The 24,426-nt window shown below is 38.6% G+C and overlaps 1 protein-coding gene across 3 annotated transcripts in view; it reads left to right on the top strand.

Annotated features, from left to right (window-relative positions):
* The window catches only part of LOC129252326 (endothelin-converting enzyme homolog), a 101,033-nt gene that overhangs the window by 19,744 nt on the left and 56,863 nt on the right, over positions 1-24,426 (top strand). For all 3 annotated transcript variants that reach the window (XM_054890921.1, XM_054890920.1, XM_054890919.1), the window contains 3 exons: positions 17,556-17,639; positions 18,832-19,107; positions 19,164-19,420. In XM_054890921.1, coding sequence (XP_054746896.1) covers positions 17,556-17,639; positions 18,832-19,107; positions 19,164-19,420 — 617 coding nt within the window. The remainder of the gene's footprint in view (positions 1-17,555; positions 17,640-18,831; positions 19,108-19,163; positions 19,421-24,426) is intronic.

The raw sequence follows: 24,426 nt of genomic DNA, 5'->3' as shown, positions 1-24,426 counted from the left end.
TTGATTCTTTTCATTTATTTCCTTTAAGTCATTGATTGTAATGCGAGACAAAGCGTCCGCGACGTGATTATCTTTTAAGTCATTTATTGTAATGCGAGACAAAGCGTCCGCGACGTGATTATCTTTTCCTTGATTTTTTTTTTTTTATGCATAGCATATAATTTTAATGCTAATTAATAGGGTTACGACTGTGATTATAATTAAGCAAATTTCTACTAAATTTAAGCCAGTATTAACGTCTACTTCGTTTACTACATTGGCATTGGGTTTATCAACTTTTGATAAAAAAAAATTAGCTATTGGGGGCCTTATACCGTAAATCAAATAATGTAAGGATATATAATTTTGTTTTTACATTACATATTTATTTATTTATATATATATATATTTTTTTTTTTTTTTTTAAACGACAATATGTGTATAAACATTTTGAAAAATTTTGTTTTTTTTTTTTACATTGGATTTATGATTTTTTTTTTTTTCAAGTTAATTCATTTATTAAGTAAGCATATTAGAAAGTATATTATATCAAATTCAAACATTTTCATAATTTAAAATGACTTTCCGAATCATTTTTTTTTTGCTTAATATATTCATTTACAGTTTCATCTCTAAATTTTTATAAGGCAAACATATAACCAACAGAAACCAAAGTGGTTTAATTCTCGCCATGTAAAGAAATAATTTATTGTATTTTTTTTTTTTTCTGCGAGCGGTTAACGCTTGTCAGCCTATACTGTCTGCATGAAACACGCACAGTTTTTTTTTGTTTTTATTTATTTAATTTGCTTACGCTGTTGCAGCAGGAATTCCAATTTTGAGATGCGTTCCCAAATGGAGCAAGCCTTTTTCCAAGGTGGTGGTGGCTGAGTGTTGACTTCTCGGAGGAGATATCCAATCTCTCGCTTAATGCGCTGGGTATAGCCGCCTCTGCGCTTTGGCTTCTTTATGATTGGGATGACTGGTTCTTGATCGGCTGGTTTCTTTAATAAATGGTTTCTTCTCCTGTACTCCTCAATGGAGATAGCTTTCGGCCCTTCTGTGGTCATCTATCTTCTGGTCTATTGGCCAGACCAGGAACTTCACGCAACTGGTAGATCTTATTGGCTGATCAATACCAGGACTTTGTTATTAGTATTCGCTTTCCGCCACTTGTGCAAAAATCTTAGCACCAAGCTGGACTTTGGAATAAGCATTTGAGCTTTCCGCCACTTGTGCAAAAAAATCTTAGCACCAAGCTGGCAGGATCGCCATGTAATGAAAGAATATTTATTTGAGTTAAATATATTTATTTAATTTATCGTTCCAAGCTAGGCATCCAGCTTGGCGAACGATTATTTTCTTTATTGTGTCTTACATACTAATTACAAGCGTTTTTATAGTAACTTTTATCAATGCAAGCCAACAACAATTTTTCGGTGTTTACTTGTGTAATATGATTCTAGCATTCACGCGCCGCGCATATAATAATTACGTTAGCTATATTTGCGTTTACTTTCAAGTGTAATGAACCTTTTAAGAAATATGATACTTTATTTAAACGGCACAGCACAGTGAATGCATAAGTGGACAATAAAATAAAAACCAAAACAAAATGTTTATGAATATTAATGTTAAGGCATATCCGACTTATAATCATACTACAATGCAAAGGGAAAAACGTAAACAAAACGCGGGTACCAGATGTCCTTAACCAATAAAGAAAACGAAACATTGATAACAGAATAATACAACTTGTTAAGTATATCGACAAAAATAATAGTACCTTCATAAGTATGATATTATTTTCAAGCCTCAATCAAAAAACCAAGGGGGTCAAAGATTGACATTAAGACCAGGGCGTGGTACCACGGTCAGTGCGTATTATTAAGATAGGATAAAGAAAATCAACAAAAATACCTATATCTATCAGGCAAGGTGACATTTTGAGCCCAGTTCTATTTAATATCATAGATGAGATCATCTCAACTGTAAATGGGCAAAGACTATTGTATATTTTCGAGCAATCGGCAGCTAAGTTTAAAATGCACATGCAAACAAGAATTTGGATAGTCCGCCGCTATCACGCACTGGAGTCCGTAGTTTTGGTACAGAGAGAGTACAGGCGGATGTTTGGCGGCGATCCCCCGAGCAGATGGACCATAATGAGACTGGTGAATAATTTTGCTGAGCAAGGAACAGTCGCAAGAAGGCCTTATCATCGAAACCCACCAGTTCGGATGGAGGAAACGATCGCTGCTGTAGCTGCAGCTATACAAAGCAATCCAAGGGTTTCAACAAGAAGCTTATCTGCTCAACTTGGTGTCAGCCGACAGTCTTTGCAAACAATAATGCACAAAGATTTAGACTTATTTCCCTACAAAATTCAAATGGTTAACAAACTGAATGCAGCAGACTTGACGATTCGCTTGGAATTTTGCCAGAAGATCCTGCAAATGGTGGAAGAAGACCAAAACATGTTAAACTGCCTTTTCATGTCTGATGAGGCCCATTTCGATTTAACGGGCAATGTGAACAAACAAAATTGTCGAATACGGAGTACTACTCCACGAGACGGAATTGCATCCTCTTCGCGTGACAGTGTGGTGTGCGGTTTCTTCACGCTGTATTGTCGGGCCTTATTTTTTTGAAGAAAATGGTCACACCGTTACGGTTACTGGATACCCTTATTTGAAAATGCTGAAAGAATTTTTCTATCCAGAACTACGCCGAAAGAGAATTCCTTTCAACTCTGTGTGGTTTCAACAAGATGGGGCAACGTCTCACATAGCCCAGACTGTTATGACAGGGTTTCGACGAAAATTTCCCAATAAACTGATTTCAAGAAACTCCGAATTTCGTTGGCCCCCCAGGTCGCCTGACCTTACTGCACCTGACTTTTTCTTGTGGGGTTTATGTAAACAAGAAGTTTATAAAACAAAGCCAACAAATTTGGATGAACTAAAACAATCCATTCGGGCAACAATTGCGCTATTCCTGTCGCAACTCTCAAAGCAGCAATGAACAACTTTTTACTAAGATGCCGCACTTGTGTCAACGAGCATGGGGGGCATTTAAATTCAATTATTTTTAAAACTAGTTAAGCTACATTTAATAAAATTTAATGACCTTCAACTTGAAAAAAAAAATAAATGAATTCCATACACTAAAAAAAAGTTATTTGAGTTTCTTAATGTAGCAAAATTCATCAGCCACCCTGTATATAATTGGCGCGTACACTTCTGTTAGGTGTTTGGCTGAGCTCCTCCTCCTATTTGTGGTGTGCGTCTTGATGTTGTTCCACAAATGGAGGGACCTACAGTTTCAAGCCGACTCCGAACGGCAGATATTTTTATGAGGAGCTTTTTCATGGCAGAAATACACTCGGAGGTTTGCCATTGCCTGCCGAGGGGCGACCGCTATTAGAAAAATGTTTTTATTAATTTTGCTTTCACCGAGATTCGAACACATGACCTCTCTGTGAATTCCGAATGGTAATCACGCACCAACCCATTCGGCTACGGCGGCCGCCGTGAGAGATATAGTGTGGAGAAATAAGAACATGAGTGTTAGGAGTAAAACACTTACATACAAAAGATGTACTCGCCCTATCATGACATATACAGTCGAGACCCGTGCAAATACGACCATAACACAGCGTATCCTTACCACCACAGAAATGCAAACGCTGACCGTATAGCCAAAATCGCAATGGAGAATAAACCAATTGTCAATAGACCACCTGGAAGACCACCGACGCGATGGCATGAGTGCTGGACGTCTGAATCGCAAAATGATTTAATTGTGATATATTAAATTGCTTACTAATTATAAGAATTGTATATTGTAATGTATAAATTTCCAACATTAAGAGAAATTTCTTAAAAATAACAAGATATAATCTTAAATAAAGTGGAAGAAGACAATGTTATTATGGAAATTATGGAAGCCCAAGTTATAAGCATGCATATTTCGCTTATAATAGGCCAACGACACAGTTACGGAAGTACTTTTTGTAAATCCATAGTATTCGCAGAAATTTTCTTTGGCTTTTTTCTAGTCCTTCGCAAGACAGTTCTTAGTTCTTTCGGCATTTGGTAAATGTACTATACATCAATGACTGTCTTTAAGATGTACTTTCTCTTCCTCATTCTTGCTTGGATTTTTCCATTCAGTAAATATAAATTATATGTAATTTCTTCAAATTTTTTACTATACCACTTTCATAATTAACACTAAATGAATTCCGTGTAACGTTGAAATTACATCCACTATCTATAGATTCATTTTTGACGATATCGTAAAAATTACATTAAATGCATATAGTTTATGATAATGTGGATGTGAAATAAGAGATAAACTCATTTTTTGGAAATATGACTTAGACCACTTTCATAATTATGGGTACATAGGTATAACACTGCGTTACAAAAACGAACTTTTTTTCTGTCCTATGAACCAAATATACTTTTTCGGAAAGGGGAGAAAAAAATAAAAATATACGTGTATCGGCGATTTTCATGAACAAGTCAGAATTTTTTTTTTATGTATAAAATATAGAGCTCGTAGTCCGCCTGTGTGAAAAACTTTGGATCAATTTTTAACCCTTTTTCCGTGATCCAATCGCGCTGAATTTCTGCAGGCAAACTCATGGAAATGTTTTTATTATGTAAAATTAAAAAAAAAAAATTATGAATTCTCAGATTTTCTAAATTTCGGCATAACTTGAAGGGACTCCAAATTTTCTGTTGCGCGAAAACGTCTTTCTGTATATTTCATCTTACGAAAAATGCAGTGCCCGACTCGAAATAACTTTTGTTACGTTTGTGGCTTATTCGCACCAAGTAAAAATTTTAAAAATATTACGAAAACAGTGGTTAATTCGTTTCAGAAAATATTCAAGACTGCTTATGTTCCTTACTTGTGGTATACTCCGGAAGTCGTGTGCGACTATTGCTATAGAAATTTATGCAAGTTTACTGATGAAAGATCAACAATAAAGTACTCTGTACCAACAATTTGGCTACCACGTACGGAGCACTGCAGTGAACTGTGCTAAAGGATGTTTTTTTAGAGGTTAGGTTTTCAAGTTGGCACTACTTTTTTCGTAGATGGTCTTTTTGACAGCTGTCACTTGATTCATGCTCAGTTTGGTTTGCCATTTCATAATGAATAGACTTACACCTGAACAACGTTTGCAAATCATGCAAATTTATTACGAAAATAATGGTTCGGTTCGCGCGACGCATTGAAGAAAATTTTGTTCAGCGATGAAGCTCACTTTTGGTTGAATGGGTATGTCAATAAGCAAAATTGTCGCATTTGGAGTGAACATAATCCACAAGCCATTGCTGAGACGCCGTTACATCCTCAAAAAGTCACTGTTTGGTGTGCTCTATGGGCAGAGGGAATCATTGGTCCATATTTCTTTAAAAATGAAGCCGGCCATAATGTTACAGTCAATGGAGAGCGCTATAGAGCCATGATTAATGACTTTTTCGTGCCTGAATTGGACGATGTTGATGTGGACGACCTTTGGTTCCAACAAGATGGCGCTACATGCCATACAGCCAACCCAACAATCGATTTATGGAAGGATACTTTTGGTGAGCGCATTATCTCGCGCCGTGGACCTGTGGCGTGGCCTCCAAGATCGTGCGATATAACACCGCTGGACTATTTATTGTGGGGCTATGTGAAGTCGCTTGTCTACGCAGATAATCCCGAGACGATTGACGTCTTGGAAGAGAATATTCGGCGCGTTATTGCTGACATACGGCCCCAATTGCTGCAAAAAGTGGTCGAAAATTGGGCCCCTCGGCTGGAATTTATTCGAGCGAGCCGCGGCGGCCACTTGCCCGAAATCATTTTTAAAACATAATGGCAAACCCTTATCTTTATAATAAAGCTAAATTCTTGGCCATAACATTAAATTATATACGTTTTATTTCATCTTGAAAACCTAACCTCTAAAAAAAACGCCCTATACTTTTGCGTAACTTTTACTCAAACTAAAGGGTACCAATACTTTCGCCGCAACAAAATTCGCTACGCTAATGTAGAATCGGTTATTCCAGCGGTTCTGTACTCACCAGAAGAACGTATAGCGGCTTCAATGGAGATTTTTGGCGATGTTCCCGAATTAAGGGATGGAGAACCAACAGTAGCACCAACAATGCTATCAACATATCTTGCATCGAATGCGAGATGCGGGGAACCAGAAGTATCGGAATTTGTACCAACACCCAGTGAGCTTGGGACTGCAGTGCCGCATTTAGTAACGCAAGCCGACTTCAATGACCTTGTACGAGAAGGAAATTTGTCAAAGAGAACAACCGAACTCTTTGCATCACGCTTTAAGCAGTGGAATATAGTGGCGGCTGATTTGAAAATAACAGCCGCTCGTGATCGACGTAGCAGTATTCCATATGACGAATTTTTTAAATTGCACGAAGATCGGGGAAAAAAACCTAGCTTATTGTTGTGATATTGATTCGATGTTTGAAAAAATTGGTTACCCTCATATTTCAGAGGAGTGGCGACTTTTCATCGATGCATCGGTCAACAGCCTTAAAGTAGTGCTGCTTCATATCGGTAGCAAACATCCAGCTGTCCCGATCGCATTTGCCACCAACCTCAAAGAAACATACGAAGGCATGGAATTAATATTATAGCTGATAAACTACCAAGAGCATAATTGGAAAATATGCTGCAATCTAAAAGGGTCGGATTACTCATGGGTGTTAAGCGTGGATTTCCAACCCACCAGTGCTTTTTTAGGAGGATGGTTCCATGTGTAGAAGTCCACGCAAGTGGGGAAAGTTACTGATCGCCATTCACTTGGGAGTGGCCAGGACGATTCTTCTACATATGGTTCAAGCAGCTCACAACGTCCGGGATTAGCCCACGTATCCTCTGGTTAGCTTTCGAACACCCGTTCGGGAGTGAGCTAACGTGAGAAGGCGAAGCATCCCAGCATAGCTGGTTGTGCGCTGGGTTTGGGACCCGCCACTTAAAAATCCCCCCCAATGAAAACAGCAACAAAGCCTCGGATGAGAACTTCCAAAACTGATGACGACCCCTGCAAACGAAATAAGGAATACGATTTGAGGGCATGCACCTGGAATGTCCGGTCCCTTAATGGGGAAGGTGCCTCTGCCCGGCTGGTTGATGTCCTCGTAAGAGCAAAGGCTGACATCACTGCCATCCAAGAGATGCGATGGACGGGGCAAGGCAAGAAAACCATAGGACCTTGCGACGTCTACTACAGCTGCCATGCAAAGGAGCGCAAATTCGGTGTCGGATTTGTTGTGGGAGAGAGACTTCGTCGCCAAGTACTGTCGTTCACTCCGGTGGACGAGCGTCTCGCAATAATCCGCATCAAAGCACGTTTTTTTTTTTAACATATCGCTAATTTGCGCCCACGCCCCGACGGAAGAGAAGGACGATGCGACCAAAGATTCCTTCTATGAGCGCTTGGAGCGTTCGTATGAGCACTGCCCCCGCCACGACATAAAAATCGTGATTGGCGACTTCAACGCCAGGGTGGGCAAGGAAGGAATTTTTGGTCCCACAGTCGGAAAATTCAGCCTGCACAACGAAACATCCGGTAACGGACAGAGGCTGATCGACTTCGCCGGGGCCCGAAACATGGTAGTCTGCAGCACCAGATTCCAGCATAAAAAAATCCACCAAGCTACCTGGCTGTCCCCTGATCGAAAAACGCGAAACCAGATCGATCATGTTGTGATAAATGGAAGACACGCTTCTAGTGTAATAGATGTACGTACGATCCGAGGACCCAACATTGACTCGGATCATTACCTTGTTGCAGCCAAACTGCGCACACGCCTCTGTGCAGCAAAAAACGTACATCTACCTACGCAAAGAATGTTCGACATCGAAAAGCTGCAATCACAACAGACAGCCAGAAGATTCGCCACTCGACTCTCACTCCTGCTCTCAGAGAGCACTTCCCAACAAACCGGCATGCACGAGCAATGGAGTAACATTTCTCGTTCCCTACGTACCGCCGCCGAAGAAGAAATCGGATTCCGGCGAGCCCGAAAAAACAATTGGTACGACGAGGAATGTCATGCTGCCGCAGAAAGAAAGGATGCCGCCTATAGAGCTACGCTGCGATCGAGCGCAACGCGAGCCATGTGGGATCGCTACAGAGAGCTGAAAAAGGAAGAGAGACGTATTATCCGACAGAAGAAACGAGAGGCCGAAATACGTGAGTGCGAGGAGCTTGAGATGCTGGCCAACAGGAACAACGCCCGAAAATTCTACCAGAAAGTTCGGCGGCTTACAGAAGGTTTTAAGACCGGGGCGTTTTCCTGTAAGAACAAAGACGGCGATCTGGTGACTGACGTACAGAGCAATCTTAAATTATGGAGGGAACACTTCTCGAACCTGTTAAACAGTGACAGCTGCGCATGTCGTAGAGAATGTGAAGATCCCGATACCCCAATCGATGACGACGGAATTGTAGTTCCGTTGCCCGACCATGACGAGGTGAGAATAGCAATATCGCGGCTACAAAACAACAAAGCCGCGGGCGCCGACGGACTGCCGGCTGAGCTATTCAAACATGGCGGCGAGGAGCTGGTAAGGTGCATGCATCAGCTCCTATGCAAAATATGGTCGGATGAAAGCATGCCTGCCGATTGGAATTTAAGTGTGCTCTGCCCAATCCATAAGAAGGGCGACCCTGCAATTTGTGCCAATTACCGCGGGATTAGTCTTCTACATATCGCCTATAAGGTTCTAGCGAGCTTATTGTGTGAAAAGCTGAAGCCCACCGTCAACCAACTGATTGGACCTTATCAGTGTGGCTTCAGACCTGGAAAGTCTACCATCGACCAAATATTCTCAATACGCCAAATCTTGGAAAAGACCCATGAAAGGAGAATCGACACACACCACCTTTTCGTCGACTTCAAAGCTGCATTCGACAGTACGGAAAGAAGTTACCTGTATGCCGCGATGTCTGAATTTGGTATCCCCGCAAAACTAATACGGCTATGTAAGATGACGTTGCTCAACACCAGTAGCGCCGTCAGAATTGGGAAGGACCTCTCCGAGCCGTTTGATACCAAACGAGGTTTCAGACAGGGTGACTCGCTGTCGGGTGACTTCTTTAACCTGATGTTGGAGAGCATCGTACGAGCCGCAGAACTTAATCGCTCAGGCACAATATTTTATAAGAGCGTACAATTGTTGGCGTATGCCGATGATATCGATATCATCGGCCTTAACAACCGCGCTGTTAGTTCTGCCTTCTCCAAGCTGGATAAAGAGGCAAAGCGAATGGGTTTGGTGGTGAACGAGGACAAAACGAAGTACCTCCTGTCTTCAAACAAACAGTCGGCGCACTCGCGTATCGGCACCCACGTCACTGTAGACAGTTATAAATTCGAGGTTGTAAAGGACTTCGTTTATTTAGGAACCAGCATTAACACCGATAACAATGTCAGCCTTGAAATCCAACGTAGAATCTCTCTTGCCAACAAGTGCTACTTTGGACTAAGTAGGCAATTGAGCAGTAAAGTCCTCTCTCGACGAACAAAACTAACACTCTACAAGACTCTCATCATGCCCGTCCTGACGTATGGCGCAGAAGCTTGGACGATGTCAACATCCGATGAAGCGACGCTTGGAGTGTTCGAGAGAAAGATTCTGCGTAAGATTTTTGGACCTTTGCACGTTGGCAACGGCGAATATCGCAGACGATGGAACGATGAGCTGTATGAGCTTTACGACGACATAGACATAGCGCAGCGAATAAAGATCCAGCGGCTACGTTGGCTGGGTCATGTCGTCCGAATGGATACAAACGCTCCGGCTTTGAAAGTATTCGATGCGGTACCAGCTGGTGGTAGTAGAGGAAGAGGAAGGCCTCCTCTGCGTTGGAAAGATCAGGTGGAGAAGAACTTGGCTTCACTTGGTGTGTCCAATTGGCGCCGGTTAGCACGAGAAAGAAACGACTGGCGCGCTTTGTTAAACTCGGCCAAAATCGCGTAAGCGGTTATCGCGCCAATTAAGAAGAAGAAGTGCTTTTTGTGTACATGGGAAGGTCGCAAAAGAGATCAGCATTACACTGAATTTAAGTGGAAGCCGCGAACATGCTACAAAGTAGGCGTAGAAAGTATAGGAAATCTACCATTAGTGCAGCCATCTCAAATCATTTTGCCATCACTGCACATTAAGCTCGGTGTCGTATCAAATTTTGTTAAAAAACTGGATCGTGAGGGCGAGGCGATTGCAAGTTTGCGCAATATTTTTCCGAAACTGAGCGGCGCAAAGTAGGTATTTTTTACGAAGGCTTTTAGTAACTTTATTTTTTTAATGATGTGTATAATTTAAGGTGTTTTTAGTGGTCCGCAGATAAAAAAAATAGTTGCAAGTTGTGAATTTTCATCATAATTGAATGCTATCGAACAATGTGCATGGAAAGGCACAGTTGCCGTTATTGAGCAGTTTCTTGGCAACAAACGAGCTGACAATTATAAAAATATTGTTGCAGAAATGATTTCGGCATATGGCGAAATGGGCATATTAATCTCGCTAAAGATCCATTTCCTTCACAATCATTTAGATTGTTTCCCTGGTGATTTAGGAGCTTGTACCGATGAGCATGGCGAAAGGTTCCATCAGGGCATTGCGGCTATTGAAAAGCGCTTTAAAGGACAAGACATTACGCATATGCTTGGCGAATACTGTTGGTCTATTTGTCGCGATACTGACACAAATGCTTACAAACGCAAAAATAAAAGGCCTAAGTTATTATTATTATTAGAAGGCCATTACGCACTGCGAGCAGAGCTGATCTATTGTGAAAGGCCTATTTTTTAACCCTAGAGTTTTAGGCTTTTGAAAAATTTTAGCACAATTTTGGGTTTGTTGTTCCAAAGATTGCATGGAGATACTACGATACCACCAAGGTTATGAAGTCTCTGTCTGCCCAACGCAGGACATTCACAAAGCACATGTTCTGAGCTTTCTATGTCCATTTCGCAAAAGCGGCAGACATTGGTCTTAGATAGACCAATATTATTTAGATGATACCTCAGGCTGCAGTAACCTGTAAGATATCGTGTTAAAAGACGCAGATCTACTCTGTTTAGTGAGAAAAGTTTGTCAGATATTCCTTTGTTGTGACTTAGGAATAGTTTGGCTTGACGCTGACCGGCAGTTTAGCCAGTGTGCAGCAAGTTTTTTTTCCTCCCATTTCCTAAGGAATTCATTAATGTGGCCTTTTGTGAGTCCACAGAAAGGCTCAGGACCAGTAAGTTGCATATTTGCTCCTTGTTTTGCAAGGTCATCAGCCATTTCATTTCCCTCATGTCCTTCATGTCCCTTTCCCTGATTTGAGTCGATGCAGGGGGAAGTTGGCTAAGTTGTTTTCCCTTATATACTGATCTACTATATTTTCCATTGTTTTAAGGAAAAACGAGTTGAGTCTAATTGGTTTCTATGGTTTAAGCAATTGTTCGGTTTTTTCCATGCCTTTAGAATAAATACAACCTTAACCACAGCCCATTTTGTAGGCAAATATCGTAGCAGTAAGCTTGCTTTGTATAGTCTGGTCAAATTAGGGATAATGTAGCTTGCACCCTGCTGTAAAAGACAGGGGAATATCCCATCAGGGCCAGGAGATTTGTATGGGCTGAATGTTGATATCGCCCATGGTACCCGCTTTTCAGGGAATAGCTTGTTTGCTAGTTTTAAGTTCTCAGCACTCGCAGATGTAGTGGTTACTTCTGGCACAGAGATCCCGTCCAGCACTAGTGATCTAGGCCACCAAATCCTCCGACCTGGCCTTTTCAGGGTACTAATACCGTTTGAGTGATCTTTTAATAAGGATTTTTGGATGCGAATAGCGTTTGGACTAGAAAGATGTTCAATGATTATTCCAAGTAGCTCTTTTAGATCTCCTCAATTCTTTGTTGAAGTTGGTTAGGGGAAGGAGGACCAAATCCCCGTTTCTTTAGCTCTATTCCATAAAGTTCTTGTTTCTTTACAAAGGTCGGAAAGTGTACTATTCCACCAAGGAACATTTCTTTGTGTCTTTTCACTTTTACTGGACAACTTTCATGAAACGCAGGCGTTATGTTTGAGTGTAATTCGTTTGATTCGAACTCAAGCTCTGATATAAGCTGGATATGACGCCTAGAGCAGCTAACACTTTGCTCTAAACTAAAGAGAAAGCAGTCTCAAATAGTTTTTCTGGGGTTTCTGTAAAATGTCATTTGTGGTTTGGTCGCATCTATATCAAACCTGATATGTCTGTGATCCGACATAGATGTTTCCTCTGACAGATGCTAATTTGAGACTTCAGACAAAGCAATATGACCCGAGAAAGTGATGTCAAGGTCTTCTCCACTGATTGCATTAATGAAAGTCGGTTCATTACCTCGATTTACCCCCGCTATATGGTGAGCATTTGCATTAAAGTGAGGATCAACCAGAGACTTGTTGGCAGTATTCCGCTAGAGATATAACCGCAGTAATCTCATCTCCTAGAAGGTAAGCGGAGGCAAGTACTACCTCATGCTCAGCTTTGCTCGTTGGCGCTTTTACTCAAATTGTCACCAGGTTTTTTGTAATAAACTGTGAAAATTGGATAAAAGTTAGTTGATTATTTATTATCACCGCCAACTCTGGGGCGGTTTTTGTTAGCAGCATATATAAACTTACAGTTTACGTTCTGGAGTCCCACAACGATGCCTTGACATACCCATGGTTCTTGAATGAACGCTACATCCAAGAGTTCTTGGTTAAATCTCTTCGTAAGCACGTCCGAGGCTGCTTTCGCGTAATATAGAGATTTATTTGAAGGCATCCGAGTTGCCTTTTGCTGTTAGGAGGTTTTTGGATTGGCCAGGTCATCTAGCGATCCTTCGTTTGGCAATGACTGTTTTTTTCTTGCCTCAGCTGCTTTTTAGTAAGGCTGCTTCCTCAGCGGAAATCTGGTCCCTTTTTCGAGCCTTGTTATGGCTGTGCGCTCTTTAATCGGCCTTCAGCGGGGGTCAAATGCAAATGCCGTCAGCCACTTTATCGCGATATGTGCTGGCTGTTGTTGGTTTACCAGCATCGTGCCTGGAGCAACTAGCTTTATCGCCCTGGGCTATTGAAGCCGTTGCTTTCGAAGTGCCTACTTCCTCCGAGCTCTGTTTTACCGAAGGCTCAGAATCCCTTTCGGTCTTCTTCGGCTGATTTTGGCTGCAGTTGAATTTCACCGAACCCATAATTCAGCAAGTTGTGGAAGGTTTTTATGACCTCTGCGGAGATTCGGTCGATAGCAACGGTAATTTCTACCACAGAACCCTTGCGCTTTCCGTTAAGCACCCGCCAGTCATTCGTTTTGAGGTCTTCATTTTGGTCATCGAGGAGGCTAATAATAACTTCAGTTGAGGAGCTGTCCAATTCAGGAAAGTGACCAACGAGGATTTGTGGGCGCGGTATATAATATTTACCTCCTGCACAATCTTCAGCTGTGCATCTTTCCACTGATTCAGCGTAGGAACTGCTTCCTTTAGCCAATTGCCCGTATCGTCGCAGCCGCATGGTATGTTTTCTGGACAAAAAGTCCAGCTATTAAATTTTTTAAAGAAATTGTATCTTCTTTTTATTTCCCTCTTCCTCTCATATTCTTTATTTCCGCTACTTAAACTTTCTCTTAACTCCTGTTTAACCATACTTCCTGTCATATTCGGTAATATTCGATTTTTAAAGGGTTTTATATGCACTGTTCTCTTCTTCACTTCTGTCGCCAATGATAGGTAAGGATAAAGAATTTCGCACGGGCAGAGATACCACTTTTAATATAATTCGAGTACTAAGTATGCTAAAATCTGGACTGAAAATATGTCATCTCAACGCTCAGAGTTTGCCATCTAATAGTCTTTCTTGCTCCCTGAAGTGTATTTCGGAAACTACGAACCTAATAGAATATATTTTCCTTGAAATTAAAACTAAGTATGAAAAAATCCTTATTGGCTGTATATATATATATATATATATATATATATATATATATATATAATTGGCGCATACAGCATGGGTGTTTGGCCGATGTTGTTGATGTTGTTACACAAAATGGAGGGACCTAAAGTTTCAAGCCGACTCCGAACGGCAGATATTTTTATGAGGAGCTTTTTCATGGCAGAAATACACTCGGAGATTTGCCATGGCCTGCCGAGGGGCGACCGCTATTAAAAAAATGTTTTTATTAATTTTGGTGATTCACCGAGATTCGAACCTACGTTCTCTCTGTGAATTCCGAATGGTAGGTACGCACCAACCCATTCGGCTACGGCAGCCGAATTAGATTAATTAGATTAAGTAAACTAAAATACTATGAGCAACAGTTTAGTACTGCAGTGGGTTCGAAGCAGACGTGGAACAAAATTCGTGCGATCGGGATTGGGAACAAAAATCAATCTATATTCGATTTATGTGATGTTAATGTAAATGTACTAAATGAGAAAATTGTGTACTTGCCCGGCTCTGTTTATAATATTTGTTATGATAATTACAATTCTAATCTTAACGTTGTGATGTCCAGTTTCTGTTTCGAATGTGCCGATTAGTGTGAAGTCGAATGTGGCCGGTCATCCAAAATTTCTAAAATGCCTGTCACGAAAGTTCTTAAAATATCTTACTTATACTCTAAATACCATCTTAACCACGTCAATCTTTCCCAACTCTTGGAAGAGAGCCAAAATTATACCAATTAAGAAACCGAAAAGAGACTACCGCCCGATTGCAATATTGCCGTTCTTATTTAAAGTTCTTGAGCGTATTATGCATCGCCAGATAAGCACGTTTCTGTATAACAACGCCTTGGTGAACACATTGCAGTCGGGGTTTAGATGTAGTGGAAGCTGCATCACAGCACTCCTGAAAGTGTCTGATGACCTAAGGCTCAACATTGACAAAAGGCATGCGACTTTTCTAACTCTAATTTGCCGTTCCAAGGCATTTGACTCCGTAGACCATAAACTTTTAATCTAGAAGCTTAAAAACGTATTTAGTTTTCGGCTTTAACTCTTATGGAAACATATCTTAGTGACCGATTACAAGCAGTATCAGGGGATAATACCATACCCAATTTTCTACCTGTAACCAGAGGTGTATCTCAAGGCTCTATCCTTGGCCCTCTTTCATTTGTCTTGTACATTAATGATTTGTTCAGTGTAATTAAATATGGTGATGTTCATATATACGACGATGACGTTCAATTATCTATATGTTAGTTGCGTCAGTAATTTCAGTATCATCAGTAATTTGAATTCTTACTTGAGCCTCACAAGCAAGTGAGCTTCTGACAACGGATTAATTCTTAATCCTGATAAGTCCCAATGTGTCGTTATATACAAAAAATATATCAATCTCGATAAAATTGGTAAAAATGTATGGGTTACTTTTAATAGAACTTTCACATGGAGCAACGACATCTTTATTGCCATAGGCAAAGTTTATGGCATGCTTCGAAATTTATGGACAACTCCACATTTTACACCAGTAAATATTCGACTGCTACTAGCTGAAAAGTATTTGTTACCAAAGTTACTGTATGGGTGTGAGTTATATACTCCTTGTGATAGTGTGTGTCATAGTAAGGTTAATGTATTGTATAAAAATATTTCAAGATACGTTTAATGTAAAAAACGTTATGACCATATTTCTGTTTTTGCGAAAAAAATTTATTCCGTATATTTTTACGACATTACTCCAGAAGATCAGAAACACTCAGGAACCCAGATACCTCAAAGATCAACTTATGTTTTCAAAGTCCTGCCGTTCGTTAAACTTAGTCCCGATGAAATACGGTTGTTTGGTGACTGAACGTCAATACTTTGTGTTCTCTGTCCGTCTTTGGAATACCTTACCTTACAAAATTCAACAGATAAAAGAAAGCTCGTGCTTCAAAAATAAATTGCTTCGCTACCTTGCCGAAAATTGCTGAATGCACTCAAATGGTTGCACTTCTACTACTACTAATAGGACTATGAATAAGTTCGTGCGGTTTTTTTTTCGAAATTTGAAACTTTATTGACGTAAAATGGTTACAAATTTAATATTCAAAGTATTGTCCATCGCTTACTACTACTTTTTCCCATCTTTCTGGCAATTCACGGATTCCCTTTGTGAAAAATTCGGTCGGTTTTGCCGCAATCCACGAATCGATCCATTTTTTGACTTCATCGTAATTACGGAAGTGCTGGTCAGCCAGGCCATGTTGCATCAATCGGAAGAGATAGTAATCGGATGGCGCAAGGTCTGGACTATACGGCGGGTGGGGTAGGACATCCCATTTGAGCGTTTCTAAGTATGTTTTGACCACTTGTGCAACATGTGGCCGAGCATTGTCATGTTGCAAAATAACTTTGTCGTGTCTATCGGCGTATTGCGGCCGTTTTTCTCGCAGTGCTCGGCTCAAACGCATCAATTGTCGTCGGTAGACATCCCCCGTAATCGTTTCATTCGGTTTCAGTAGCTCATAATACACAACACCCAGCTGGTCCCACCAGATACACAGCATAACCTTCAGGCCATGAATATTCTGCGCCGACGTCGATGTTGAAGCATGGCCAGGGTATCCATACGTTGCCCGACGTTTTGGATTGTCGTAATGGACCCACTTTTCATCGCCAGTCACAATTCGATGCAAAAAACCCTTTCTTTTGTGCCGTTGAAGCAGTTGTTCGCATGCCATAAAACGGCGTTCAACGTCTCTTGGCTGCAATTCATACGGCACCCAATGGCCTACCTTTCGGATCATTCCCATGGCTTTTGAACGTTTGGAAATGGTTGATTGATCAACTCCCAAAGTTTTTGCAACCTCTTCTTGCGTTTGAGCCGGATCTTGATCGAGCAATTCCTCCAATTCGGTATCCATGAACTTTGGCGGCGCACCCTCGCGTTCTTCGTCTTCCAAGCCAAAATCACCACTTTTAAAGCGTGCAAACCACTTCTGGCACGTTCGCTCAGCTAGAGCATGCTCACCATAAACTTCCACCAAGATACGATGACTTTCGGCTGCTTTTTTCTTCATATTAAAATAATGAAGAAGAATTCCCCGCAAAAACACATTATTTGGCACGAAATTCGACATTTTCAAGTGTGGTAAAAATATTGTTGTTTACGCTTCAAATAAAAAACTTATACTGACGTTTGTGCCTTACGACAGTAGCTCTCCAATGAATGTTTGGAAATGTGGATCGATGGAATAATAATCAAGTTACGCCATCTGTTGTAAAACCGCACGAACTTATTTTTATCTTACTTTCTTTTTTAATACCTTCTCCAACTTCACGTATAAGACAGTCTAACCAATTATGCAAACATTTGGATATATTCTCTAACTCACGAGAGACTTTCAAATCAAGACTTAATCTGGAGATACACTTAATCTGGAGATACACTTTTTGAATTGTGACACAGTATTGTTTACCATATATTATATTTAAGCTTTAATATTAGTAATCTATTTAAGTTATACTTTAATTGATGAAATAAATAAATAAATAATATGTGGTTATATGTTTTGCTATTCTTATCTACAGATTCGTGTGGAGCATTCTCTTCGGGGTTTCTGGAATAGTTCAGTTTTGTACAATATTTCGTCATTGCAGGAAATCTATCCATTCGTAAGTAAATTTGAGAAATGAACAACACATAAATATGTTTAACGTCCGCAAATATTTCTGGCAACCATCTGGACCATCCAAATTGAACTTTTATTCGTCCGAAAATACAACGTTTCGGAATTCGTTAGCCCAAAATGTATATTTTCCGGCAAATGCTAAATGAGCCTTAATGTGGCGTTCTAATAGTCTTGGTACCGGCTCTCGCAAACAATATTTAAGTGTGCCGTCCTCGATGATGTATTCGACTATCGGTGACCTTAAGACTTAAATGGTGTTTGATTTCCTTGCAAGGCATTCCTTTTTGAGCACCGTCGAATTTCTCGTTTTAGTCCGGGAGCCAAGGGTCATTTGGACCTCATCATTTCATGCCGACTGATTTTAATACTGAAGACAGAAGCCATCCAATGGATGACGAAACCATTCGTCAGCTGATCCAGTAGCGGTGGGTACGTGCGTGGGATGCTGCGAAACGTGTCGAAAAAAAAGTTTTACAAACTCATTTAATACCGGCGGAAATTTTTTTTGTGTATTGTTGACATTTAGTAGAATAAAAAAAAAAGGTCAGTTGCGCCGTAGAGGGGGGAAAACCAGTCAGCTGAACAGGTTAACTTGTAAAAAAATTGAAAAGTAAAACTACTTTATGCCGATTGAAATTTTTTTACAAAATTTTGGACACATATGAAAATATGTATTGTATAATAATGATGGTCAGCTGCGTTTATAGCCGTGGAAAGACCGGATAAATGTCTTCAACGTGGTATTTCACGGATTAACCCATCAATAATTAAATTATTCTTTGTTCAAAAGAAGTATTCTATTTTACTTACATTTTTCTTTATGATACCAATGCAAATAATACAAAATTTTTTGATAACTTGCTCTCTATGCTTGCCAAATCAATACTCATCTCTGATTGCACATACCATATACTTATTTTATATGAAAACTAAATCTCGCAACACAAAGTTGTAATAACGGTACTAAGAATAATGACTAAAGAAGAATTTTACAAGCGAATAGTTAAGTTGAACTGCAAAGACATACTTTGGCATACTAAACAAAAATGTACCGTTACTATCAAGAAAGATATCGGTATAAAAACTTTGCAGATATACTTATTTCTGTGAGGTACATATATTGTTATTATAGTTGTTATATTGTAATATGTTTTGAATAATGTTTTTAATCGTAGCTTAATTGGACTAATTTGATGCCGAAGGATTGGAATAAACCGATTATTGTCCGAAGCCCGGATTATTTAAAAGCAGTTGAAGAATTACTCTTAAAATATTCCTCACGCGTCGCTCATAACTCAATTCTTATACTCTTTACCCTTGGAATATTGCCACAAGAGTACCCAAATCCAACAGTTTGCACGCGAGCTACAATGTGGGCACTACCCGATATAACCTCTGCGCTTTTCGTGGCTCATCATTCAAACAGTGATCTTCAAAGCACTGTAAAAAGAGTATGGAATTTTATAAACCTACGTAATTTGTATTTTAATTTCAACTTGTATTTTAGACAGATCTTATTTTTAAATCGCTCAAAGCTTATCTGAAGAGAGCGCCTTCACTTAAAGGAGCTGCCTTAGTTAAACTATCTTCACTGCGAATTCAATCGGAACCCTGGAAAGGTTTTACAAATATCACAGCTGCTGCGAAGCAGTTGGAATCCATGGATATAACTTCTGACAATTGGTTTGAAAATATGCTGAAAATATTCGGAAGAAATAAACTCGACCCTAGTTCTGTGAGCGTGGACATAAATTCACATGATGCGTGAGTATAAAAGTGCAACACATATACTCGTACAGAGAACGTTAAAGTATAGAGAAGTCTCAATGACAGGAACGTATGGAATTTCGAGGGGTACTCGTCTCGCGAAGACTGAGCACCACAGACACATTTTTCACCAAAACTTAACAGTAAGGGACTGAATTATGTAAATTTGTTGGTGATTAGAAGGAAAGAATGTTAGGTAGCTTTTTAATATGACCTATATATTATATTTGATTCTTTTCCCAATCATCCAAAATTATATACATATGTTATGTCTGTCTGTCTGGTGGTGTCTGGAAAATTTGTTAGTTAATTCCCTTCAACTGAATCAAAATCCTCTATAGAAAACGCTTCATTACCAGGCGCACAGGAAAATGGCATATGCAAATGTAAATTTGTGAATTTATATACATATGCGCATATATAATACAATATATATGCTGTGTGTATGTACATATGTGCACTTGCATTAAAAAAAATAATGGTTAAACTTCGGAAGAAATCCAGCGCGCATTTATAGGCGCAGCGCACATTCATAGGCACAGCATTGTATGTACAGTAGCCTTGAAATTGTACAGGCACCTTCAAATGCTCTGATTTCAGAGTAAGTTTCTAACTATGCAGATATATGCATATGTTTTGCGCACTTTTTATCAATTGAAGTACTACATACGTAAAGTAATATACTAATTAACTATTTACCTACTATCAGAGAACATAAAACAATTGTTCCCAAATTTTCTCTTAGTATTAAAATGTCCGAATCAGACCTTTTTTTAAGCTACTATATTAGTTTTTTTCTGCAACTTACTGTATGCTCATGCGCGCACTTGACGCAAAGCAGCTGCGGCTGTCGAGCATTTAGAAAGACATATTTACATACATATGTACGAAGCCGCGGGCACTCGACTTGACAAAAATTCAAGATTTACCAAATATTGGCAAATAATTCAACGCGAAATATTCCAATATTGACTATTTTCGAATGGTCCAGAAAATATGAGCTCGAATTTATCAATGAATTTTTATATGATGAGTTTTTATTGAAACTGTTCAGCGCCGTCGCGACTATTTTGAGCTGTTCAGCACCATGGCAACTAGAATGATGGTCGCTACGGCTCCGCCTATTAATGCATTTTGTTCTTGTAATCGCTAGGCATAGAATTTTAGCTTTGAACGCCATACGCAATTTGAGGAATAAAGTGAGTGCCCTGTGTGTGCGGTTGTATGTACATGCAGATGTGTATATTAAGGGGGGAGCCTGGTTAATACCTAAGGTCAAAAAAATCAATTTTGTTTTTTTAGTTTTAAGCGATTCCTAATATATTTCAGAATATTCACACAAAGTTACAGGGCCTAATTCTCAATATTTCCGTAGATACAAAGCCAAAGGGAGGCGAGCGTTAGGTAGTTACGCTGTGACCGGACAGCTATAGTACAATCTTTATCTTCTTTTCTCGACTTTTGATTTTTATGATTTCTTTGAATTGGCGTACATGAATGAAAAAAAAACTAATGAACCTTTTGAAATGAATCATAGCTTGTTCCCTTCAGTATTAAATTCTCTTCTATTTGAACTAACAAAATAGACAAAAAAAAATTTTCAAGATTTTTATACCAAGTTGAAGTGAATTTTTTTTTTTTTGAAACCTCCAAAAAGTTGAAATTTTGGAATTTCTCTCAGTTTTCTTAGTTCATCTAGAATAAAAAATTATGATAATTAGAAATCCATTTGAATTTTTTGCTTTAGATAATAATTACGAGCTGTATCTTGTACGCCAGTTCGAAACACCAGCGTTCTACTAATTTCTATGTTAAACATTTTTTTCAACTCATTTTAACCAGTACAAAAATTTTTTATACTTTTTAAATGTTCATTAACAGATAAAAAAAACTTTGCAGTGCTAAATTAATTTTTTCCTTAAAAAAAAATCGCAAAGAGATGCAATTTTTAGACCTCATAAACCAGGCTCCCCCCTTACTAAGCATTGTTTTGCTTGAATTCAATTGACATATAGTATTTATATTTGTATATGCCACCTTTCTGTGTGCCTGGTAATGAAGCGTTTTCTATAAAGAATTTTTTAATTTGATCAATTATATATGTACATATGTATATGTCAAAACACATATGTATATGTACGTACATAGGCTAGGGAATCAAATGTGCATATACGCACATGCAAATACGCCGATGCATATGCAGAAGAAATTGTTTTAGCATTTGCAATAATTCGATCATTCGAATATTTACTCCCTAATTATTGCATGAAATATGATAAGGCAATGCGTCGTGATATAGGTCATTGTTGCTGCAGTGCGTGTGCACATACATTTGTAACACTATAAGAATTCAAGATGCAATTGAACTTTTGCACAAATATAACTAACTAGCAAACCCGGCCCCCTTCGCTGGGCATACTAAAATAGAATAGATATGGTTTAGAACAGAAAATATATGGTTTTCATATTATTTATTTCTTGATTCTTTATTCAAGCGCTTTGGCATAAACAATATTTTTTGTTTTTCTATTTGTTTTTGAGTAAATATAAAATATAAATTGAAAATCAGGAAAAAAGAAGATTGTTTTTAAATTTCAAATCAACGCATATGAATAAACAATCGTCTTTTTTCCTGATCATCCATGAATTTTTCGTTTCAATTTACATATATGTTTCATTAAGCATTGGAGCTTTTTTAACCATTATCCATTTATATTTTTCAAAAAAAAAAAAACGAAAAAAAAATTTTTTTCCACGAACACATAATTTCATTCGGATTTCACATTAAATTCTCAAATTTCGTAAGAAATTATTCACTGTTCCAAATCCACTCCAAAAAAATTCACAAACGATTTTTACATGTTGCACTTACGTTTTTTCCTTATGGCATCCAAATCAGAAAGAAATATTGACACATTGTTTGTTGTAAGTTTGGTTTAATTCGGTGCAAAGACACGACGGATCCACGTTTTGGCATATATTTCGAGACCCTAGTCATCAATAGGTATGAAAATTACCCCGTATTAAAGCACTTATCAACAGCTTTCATTTGATACCCATATTGTACATACACAACCAAAGGTTACCCGGGTCCACGTTTTGACCTATATCTCGAGACCCCAGTCACGTAGCGGCATGAAAAATACTCTGTACAGGCATTCACCAACAGCTTCAATTTGATATCCATATTGTACAAACACATTCTAGGTTCAAAGACACGGCGGGTCCACGTTTTGGCATATATTTCGAGACCCTAGTCATGAATAGGTATGAAAATTACCCCGTATTAAAGCACTTACCAACAGCTTTCATTTGATATCCATATTGTACATACACAACCAAAGGTTACCCGGGTCCACGTTTTGACCTATATCTCGAGCCCTATCCACCAATAGGTATCCAAACTATACGGAAACCATCTTCAATATCTTCTTAGCAATGTGTGTAAGTTTGGTTTAATTCGGTGCAGACACGGCCGGTTAGCGAACACACACTAAAAGTTGACTTTATTTTATTTTATATATAAGATTTTTTTCAGTTTGTGTCCGAAAAATCCAAATATCTTACGGAACCCTATCTTTTCCAAAATAAAGTGTAATCCATGTTACTCGTGGATAATGTAGTTTTCGAATGGTGAAAGAATTTTTAAAATCGGTCCAGTAGTTTTTGAGCCTATTCGTTACAAACAAACAAACAAACAAACAAAGTTTTCCTCTTTATAATATTAGTATAGACAAAATATATGTATATAAACATATATTGATATACATATATATTCATCAATATACCAATATGCTCTTTGAATTCTTGTCTAAAATTAATTTCGACTCGTAAAATTAGTAAAAATTTTCATCAAATATACTAAAACGCACACAACAAGATGTGAGGTCGTTTTATAATGTATTTCGTTTAAATTCTTCTTTTAAAATTAAAGCATCAATCATTAAAGTTACTTTGATTTTAAATGTTGGCGCACAATTTCAAATCTTTATTTGCATTGTATTTGTTTGAAAATATAAACTGAATACATTTTCGTTTATCAAGGGAACATAGAAATGCACAAGCAAATGCCTTGCAAAATGCCGTCGGCATTCGTCAATTTGATTTCATACAGAAACCAAAAACTGAGCAGAGCCAATGTACTTGTACATAATTCAGTGTAATTATCTCTGTTAAGAAGTTCCCCTCTGTCGAGTTGAGCGAGGTGAAAAAGTCTTCGCGGTCAGACTTCATTTTTGACAATTCACACTATTCGTAGCTCGTGAGACTTCTCTATACTTTAACGTTCTCTGACATATATTTACATATGAATGCGTTTATATGATATATACTTATATACATATTTTATCGGTAAATATATACTTAATGCGATTTTCCGAACTTTCAAGTTTGTATCAAGATAAAGCCTACGAGATATATTTTATCAAAAATTTAATAATCCGTTTGGAGAGGCGGAACAAATTTAGCACTTTTGCGAGAAACATAATTTTTTTTATTCATAAACTTTGGAGTTTTTTTCGCAAATTATTGCATAGCTAGGTTTTGGCTACCTCTCCTAAAATGAGTGGCATTCTTAATGGCTAACAATCGTTGATTTCTTTGCTGAAAATGCTCGTATGTATAATCTCATCCCCGCTGTGCGTGAAAACAGTAATAATATAAAATGGCTGATAGCAAAAGATTGATGCTGCAAACAGCCACCGACGTAATCGCAGTCCCCTGTCAGCTGTTTCGATCAAACTAATGAGAACCCCATGCAAATGAAAAATTACTTCCCTTCCATATCGTAGTATCGTAGATTTTACCGCAGGATTTTTGAAAATTCCTCTCAGGATTGCTCTCTCACCATACAGTGTTGCCAAACAGTACATTTCGAAATTATTTATAAAATAAACTTGGACTAATTTTAATTTTTGTTAAAATAACTTAAAAACAATGTTGAATAATGTTAATTATAGATAAATGAACTACAGGGTGGCTGATGAAAGCCGCTACCAAAAAAA

The sequence above is a fragment of the Anastrepha obliqua genome, chromosome 1 (assembly GCF_027943255.1).
Source record: "Anastrepha obliqua isolate idAnaObli1 chromosome 1, idAnaObli1_1.0, whole genome shotgun sequence".
Taxonomy (NCBI): Eukaryota; Metazoa; Arthropoda; class Insecta; order Diptera; family Tephritidae; genus Anastrepha; species Anastrepha obliqua.
The sequence above is the reverse complement of the archived record's forward strand: the minus strand, read 5'-3'. Positions and strand labels throughout refer to the sequence as shown.